The sequence below is a fragment of the Hypomesus nipponensis genome, chromosome 26, assembly GCF_054491055.1.
Source record: "Hypomesus nipponensis isolate SF chromosome 26, ASM5449105v1, whole genome shotgun sequence".
Taxonomy (NCBI): domain Eukaryota; kingdom Metazoa; phylum Chordata; class Actinopteri; order Osmeriformes; family Osmeridae; genus Hypomesus; species Hypomesus nipponensis.
The window spans coordinates 9655589-9662759 of NC_140386.1; the positions used below are offsets into that span (position 1 = coordinate 9655589).

Consider the following 7171-nt stretch of genomic DNA (forward strand, 5'->3'; position numbering starts at 1 on the left):
CAGGGGCGAAATTATATTTCTTAGGGGCAGTTTTGCCCTTTGTCCTCGTGTATTTCCGACGCTGGGGTTATCACTTGATCCGGTTCACACAGATCTTCCAGGGCCCCCCTCAAGTCACCAGAACCAGTGTAGTTTATAGTCAAACACAATATGCTGTAGGAAGGGAGAGAGACCGAGAGAGAGACAGGGAGAGAGATGTCAACAGTCATGAGATACATAAGTGATGTGAACATTTTTCAAAAAAAAAAAAAAAAAAGTGACTTATTTGTATTCCTTGTGTTGTCTACCTGGTTATGGTGTGTGATGTTTTTGTCTCCTTGTGGGCTGGCCAAAAGCAATAAAGCTTTCTTAACGTGCTCACAGACTGACAGTGCAATACTTGCTAAATATTTCTAAAAGTTGTGTGTGTGTGTGCGTGTGTGTGCGTGTGTTTGTTTTCATAGCTTTCTGATCGCTTGTAGCCTCGGACAGTGATACACTTCATTGTAACACCACCAGACAGGTCAAGGTCACCTCCCATCTCCACTGGGCGATGTAACAATAACAGAAATCTCGCTCTCTCACTCCCCTGCCCTCAGGGAGGAGATAGTCCAGAACTCACCCAAACACCAAGTCAAAACATGGGGGAGTAAGAAAGGATTTAGTGTGTTTGTGTGTGTGTGTGGGGGGGACAGACACAGACAGAGATACAATAGAGTACAATAGAGAGGACATACACACAAGTCCTTACAGAGCACGCAGTCTCAGTTCAGACTTTATTTGAGGCGTATGAAAGGAACCTGAGTTTTGAGGATTATTTTGTCACTGTATTTAGTTCCTTACTTTTCATTGTAGAGCAACAAACCAGATCCTATGATCAGCGGATCTGCACCCCTGTCATTGGCAAAGACTGCGATTTCACAACACAAGGATATTACAGTATTAGTGTGACCACAACTTCGACCATCTGGACCACATATCTACCTAGCTGGAGGTCCTTTTGTACCTGACAATGTGGTTTACACGGCTCTCCTTCCCCCCCTCCTCCACCCTGCTCCTGGTGCTCCTTTGGACTCAGACCCCGGTGCCCCCAGCCGGGGCTTGCCAGGAGGAGGATATGCCCAACCAGGTGATCCTGGACTGGTTCCGCCAGCGCGTCTTGGATGGTCTGGGGCTGGATAAGGCTCCTGAGGTGGGCAGGCTGCGTCCGGAGGATGGGCATAGCCAGCGGAGGTCCTCCAGGGTGGGCAGGGCAGCCTGGGCGCACCACCACCAACGGCAGCACAAGGAGACCGCCCAGGTCATACTCTTCCCCAGCACAGGTGAGAAGCTGGTTATTCCCAATGTTGTTTTTTTGTTGTTGTTGTTTCATCTCTTCCCTCGGTTCCAAGGCTGCCTTACCCCTAACGCTTACCCTGGAGAGATCAGGCTTTCATTTTAAGTTGTAAACAACCCGATTCAGTTCGTCAACCAGTTCAAAATTAAAACGATGTGTGTTATTTAAAGGTTGCAATCATAAGACTACAACACACAGTATGATACTGTAGTTCTGGAAAAGGTCTGGGCAGCCTTGCCATACTAACTTGCTTACTGGCGCTAATCAGAACCATCTACTTCTTTCTCCAAACCTCAATCGTCTTTCTGTCGTTCTGTTGGAACGTCTATCTTTCTTTCCCTCCTAATTCCTTGCTCGAGAACACAACAGATGACTGAACAACTGTCAAAGATAAACAGACGTATGACGAACGCCAGATTACAACGACATGTGACGCCATAAGGGGTGAGGACAAGATGCAGGTAAAAGTCTTTCGAAAGAGAGGCGGTGCTTAGTTCCAGACAGTCAAAGTCAGTGACAGAAGTGATTGGGCCACTGGCAGACTTAAACAAAGGGAGCAGGCACACACAACACAACAGCGCCATCTCTCTCTTTCTTTACTCTGACCTCCTTTTACATTTAGCAGACGCTCTTATCCAGAGCGACTTACAGAATCAAACTGGCAACCTTCAGATTACTAGCCCGATTCCCTAACCACTCAGCCACCTGACTCTCCTGTTTCTCATCTCTCCACTTTCCTTCTTCTTCTGTGTTTTCAGACTCCACCTGCAACCTTGCAGACCCTCCATCTGAGGACCCCTCCTCCAGACACTTCACTTATTACTTCCAGCCCTCCATCAACAGCCAGGAGGCCGTGGTTACCTCTGCACTGTTCTGGTTCTACGCTGGGGAGGCAGCAGCATCCACCTACAACTCCTCCTCCTCCTCCGCCCCTCTCTTCATCCTCACCTCGGAGCAGAAGCTCCTCCAAGCGGCTGAGGGTCCGTTCAAGGCCGCAGCAGACGGCTGGGTCACGTACCGCTTCGACCTCCACCTCCACAGCGCCTTGGCAGAGAGCTCCTTTGTCCTGCAGGTGCGCTGCCTGGTTTGCGACTGCCGCAAGGCCGGGGAACCCGACAAAACGCCGTTCATCCACCTCCACACCCAACCCCGCGGGCCGGACCGCTCCCCTCGCCGCGCCCGGGTCACCATCCCCTGGTCCCCGTCCACCCTGGACCACCTGCAGCGCCCCTCACAGGGGGATCAGGAGCACAGCGACTGCCGCCGTACGGAGATCAACATCACCTTCGAGGAGCTGGGCTGGGACAACTGGATCGTCTACCCCAAGGTTCTGAACTTCTTCTACTGTAAGGGGAACTGCACGGCCTTGGAGCGGACCACCACCAAGCTGGGGATTAAGCAGTGCTGCGCCCCCGTCCCAGGAAGCATGAAGTCCCTGAGATTCACCACCACTTCAGACGGAGGCCTGTCCTTCAAGTACGAGACCCTCACCAGCATCATACCTGAGGAGTGTAGCTGTATGTAGATGGGGGGGGGGGGGGGTCTGGGATTAGGGGGGTCTGGGATTAGGGGGGTCTGGGATTAGGGGGGTCTGGGATTAGGGGGGTCTGGGATTAGGGGGGTCTGGGATTAGGGGGGTCTGGGGATTAGGGGGGTCTGGGATTACATGCGAGAGCTAAAAAACCTAATCTGAAATGACCTCCCCTACACCCACTCACCTCAGCTTTCAAAAACATCAAGTTTATGTCAATTTTTGGATTACAGTATGTTTAATTGGGTAATTGCCTTCATAAAATACGATGTTTATATATGTTTTGGATCTATATCCAAAAGGGTGATGAGTTCTATATAGAGATCAGTCTTTATGACTAAACCACTGTCTCTTTTAATGCATAGTCTCTAATCAGTCTATGAGACCTTTTATATACACTTTAGCTTGTGATTTGTAGATTCAGCATGGTGTTTAGCCACATCCTCTTTAAATAAATAATAAATGACCCAAAGGAGGGTTTTCTGTACCTTTTCCTTGCACCACAAGAGGGCACTACAGAACACTAAATTATCCAAAATATGTTTTAAACTGTTGAAGATGTATGCATTCATGCTGCAAAGCCTTTATTTGGTTCATTTTTATCTCAAGTTACTAAAAATTAATTCTTTATTCAAAATAAACCTTCAAACTTCAATAGCTTTTTGGTAAACCATGGTTACGCCCTTGGATGCTACAGTAGTTGTATTTTGTGTTAGCCTCATTTCAAATATGAACAAATCAAATGTAATTACGGGGGCTTTGTTAAGCTAGATGTCCCAATTTTGTTATTTATTCAATGTAATTATTATAATTTGGCAGGTTTCGCCCTTACTTTTAAGCAGACACGTTAAACCTTTACAACGTTCACAAGTGAAGGACCAATAAGTTGCTAGCATTAGCCTATTCTTTTTGTCTACAATAAATATAGGCCCGCTTACTTATTGTCAAGAATACATGTTTTCCTTTCCCACCATTGATTGTGTGTTAGGCTACTTCGCGGTGCTAATATCCTTGGTGCTGAACTATCAGATGGCAAATATGCAGTTGTGCTAACGCAATTGTGCTTTTGTCATTTTTTTATTTCTCTCATATTGCTGAATATAGGCTAAGGTAGACAGCAATCAGTATATTGCCAGTGGCAGTGGTATAAGATAATAGATGGAGATACATTTTGAGTGGATTTAGGGGAGGGGCCTCTGCAAAGTCCCAGCCACCACTGTGTGTGTATCCTAGGTCAGTGACAGTTTATCTAAGGATAATCAGACAGTTTAGCTTATAGTTTCAAACAGTTTTCGACGAAACGAAACCGAGGCGGGGAGACTTCTGTCTGTTTCTATACTCAAGAAAGGGTTGGGAAGGACAAAATACAAAGTCTAAACCCTGACTAAGCATTCGTGATTTATGGCATCTCCAACATATAAAGCTGCGCACTCAATGCAACTCAGCAGTCAGACATTCTAGCACTAGCAAGATATCTAAACAGACAACTGCCGAACTATGAGGTAAGTACGTTTCACTACTATTGCTAATTATTATAACCTTTATTTAACCAGAAAGACCTCTCTGAGATTAGAAATCTCTTTTACAGTAGTGTACTGGCCAAGATGGGCAGTAGAATAAGTCAGAAAGAAATATACAGCCTAGTTTAAATAAACAGAAAAAAACAGACCTTTACAACATTAAAAACACTTACAAATCAGTTGATATTCATAACATATTCTTTACGTTTGTTCACTTTGTCACAATCTGTAAAACACGTAGGCTACAGTATGTTCATATTTCTAAATTGTCTTTCCAACCAGCACTCCTAAGACAGCCTTGAAATTGAAACTGGAAAAGCTGGAATGCCACTTCACATGGGGAATAACCTGCAGCCTGTCAAAACTGAGTAGTCTCAGAGATCACCTGCAAGACATCAAGACTGACGAGGGGTACGTCTGGCTGGGTCACATCTACAACTTCCTGGGTTTCATACGATACAGACAGGGCTATACTGATTCTGCCGTCCAGTATCTCAGAAAGGCAGGGGAGGCCTTTCTCCAAATCAACAACACGGTCTCAGAAGAGGGTCCATGGCTGTTGGTCAACTATGGAAACCTGGCCTGGATGAACCTCCATCTGAACAACCTGAAGGAGAGTCAGGACTACCTGGAGAAGGTGGAGGCTGTGATGAGGGATCACCCCTCTCCGTCCCAGGAGGATCCACTGCACCCCGAGGTGTACGCAGAGAAAGCCTGGACTCTCATGCAGTTTGGCGAGGCCGAAAGGACAAATGCAATAGAATGCTTCCAGAAGGCAATTGCAATGGAACCTGATAGAAAGGACTGGCAGACAAGCCTCGTTTTAGCCCTCCACGTAGCTCATGACAGGTGCACTCCAGAGATGGAAGCTGAGATTTTGGAGAAACTTAGAATGGCTAAGGAAGTTGATCAGGAGAATACCTACCTTGCTGCTGTTTACCTACTAAGACTGGCTAAGAGTCAGAAAGTCAGTCCGGTTGAGATACGAGCGCTAGCTGGGAGGATTTTGAGTAGGCCTGCTGGTGCTTACAGCGGTCTTAGACCCTTACTAAGAGTCTACAGAATTTGCTTAACACATGACGAAGCTATAGACCTGGTACAGGAGGCTCTTGACAGAAATCCAGATGATCGCTACTTGAAAGCCAGGCTAGCGACATCTTACAGGTGGAAAGTCCTTTTAAGGGATGACATCCATTGTAGTAAGAGTGTCATCGACAGAAGCATCAGTCTGTATCAGGAAGTGATCGCTCTTTACCCAGAATCCTGCATGAAGGCCAAGTTGGACCTTGCATCTATCTGTGCTAAGTCTGGACGTGATGGAGCTGATAAGATATACAAGGAGTTACTGGACAGACACAACCTAGGGCCTGCTGAGTTACAGATGCTGCACTTCTGCTATGCCCAGTACCTGAATTATCATGTCCATAGCCCAGACAGATCTATAAATCATCACATGAAGGTTGTAGAAATACAAAAGCAAAGCAGACATCGGAGCAAAAGTGTCACGATTTTGAGTCGAATTGTGGAACGAGGACGAAACTACAGGTGTGCAGAAATACGAGACTTTTTGGATAAAAATTCTGACACGCTATTAAGGATGAGAAGGTCTCAGGGAAGTGTGCTTACTGAAGAGGTCTGTCCTTAAACCACTGATCAGTTAACAACAATTAAAGATATTTATTACTTTTCTACTGTTTGAAATATTCTAAATATAATATATAATGTTTGATCTCTAACTTGCTATATTTAGTTCATGAGCACATAACCATTGGTTATGTCCAGAAGAAAAATATGCCTATCTATTAATTATGTTTCTTGTATCATCGATAAACTGTCATTATGCTGTTTTCTTATGCCTGCATAGCTGCAAGTTAGTTCTTTGTAAGGTGCGACTAGGTAAGGCCTGTCACTAATTTAGGTCAGAGGTCACAATATTACCAAAGTATATAATGCCATGCAACTTTGAATGAGGAAAATAGGAGCGACAAGGCCATTTCTGGGAGCCTTATCTAAAGACCTAAACAAAAGCGATCTAGAATACAGTGTCCTTTTTCTGTGCCTGCGAAGGCTATGCTAATCATCTTGTATCCTCCCATATTGTGATACCATATACTGCCTTGATTTCCTGTATTCATTGTCCAGTCTTCTGTGATACTCAACTGGTTTATCAGACACCTGCACCTTATATATGTAATAAATACGTTGATTTTGTCTTGAACTTGTCTTAACTATTCCCTTCATTGACTTGGTACTTTCAGAGCAATTGGGTATTATCTTATACGTCTTCATTACTTACATTAACTTTCAAGACCACTATTCAGATGTTTCATTTGACCAGTGATGTTTTGCATTATTTTCTTCCATAAAAAAAAACAACAATTTGTGTATTTCTGATGATTAAAAACATAACTGAGGTCCCCTAATGATGCGTTCTAATTATTTACAAGTTCTTTATTTATATAAATGTAAGACAAACCTTTTTTTTATATAAATTAAAAGCCTTTCACAAGGCTACAAAACAAATCACTAATTTACTCTCCAGCTTTTCTTGTGGCTCTTTTTGGATAAAAGAAAAACTTTGCTGTGATGAGAATCAGAATTGGTGTTTATTCGCCATGAAAGTTTGCAGAAAAGGAATTTACTTTGGCAGGAGAGTCTACCTAGGCAGCCATTTTCTTTGCCATTTTCGGCGCCAGTGATATTCTGTCATTAACCAACACATACGAATGAAAGCTATAAAACTATTGAGGCAGTGATTTTCGACATCCAGTCCTTCAAACTCTTACCTCTCTGGGGACTTGGAGT

The 7171-nt window shown here is 44.4% G+C and overlaps 2 protein-coding genes across 2 annotated transcripts; both read left to right on the forward strand.

Moving 5' to 3' along the window:
* Positions 1 to 636: 636 nt before the first annotated feature.
* Positions 637 to 2841, forward strand: LOC146221387 (inhibin alpha chain-like). The gene is made up of 2 exons (XM_084692829.1): positions 637 to 1301; positions 2074 to 2841. The coding sequence occupies exons 1-2, from the start codon at positions 992 to 994 to the stop codon at positions 2838 to 2840; spliced, it is 1077 nt and encodes a 358-aa protein (XP_084548955.1). The 5' UTR covers positions 637 to 991; the 3' UTR covers position 2841.
* A 111-nt stretch (positions 2842 to 2952) lies between these two features.
* Positions 2953 to 6584, forward strand: LOC146221388 (interferon-induced protein with tetratricopeptide repeats 2-like). The gene is made up of 2 exons (XM_084692789.1): positions 2953 to 4348; positions 4649 to 6584. The coding sequence occupies exons 1-2, from the start codon at positions 4344 to 4346 to the stop codon at positions 6009 to 6011; spliced, it is 1368 nt and encodes a 455-aa protein (XP_084548915.1). The 5' UTR covers positions 2953 to 4343; the 3' UTR covers positions 6012 to 6584.
* The last annotated feature ends 587 nt before the right edge of the window (positions 6585 to 7171 follow it).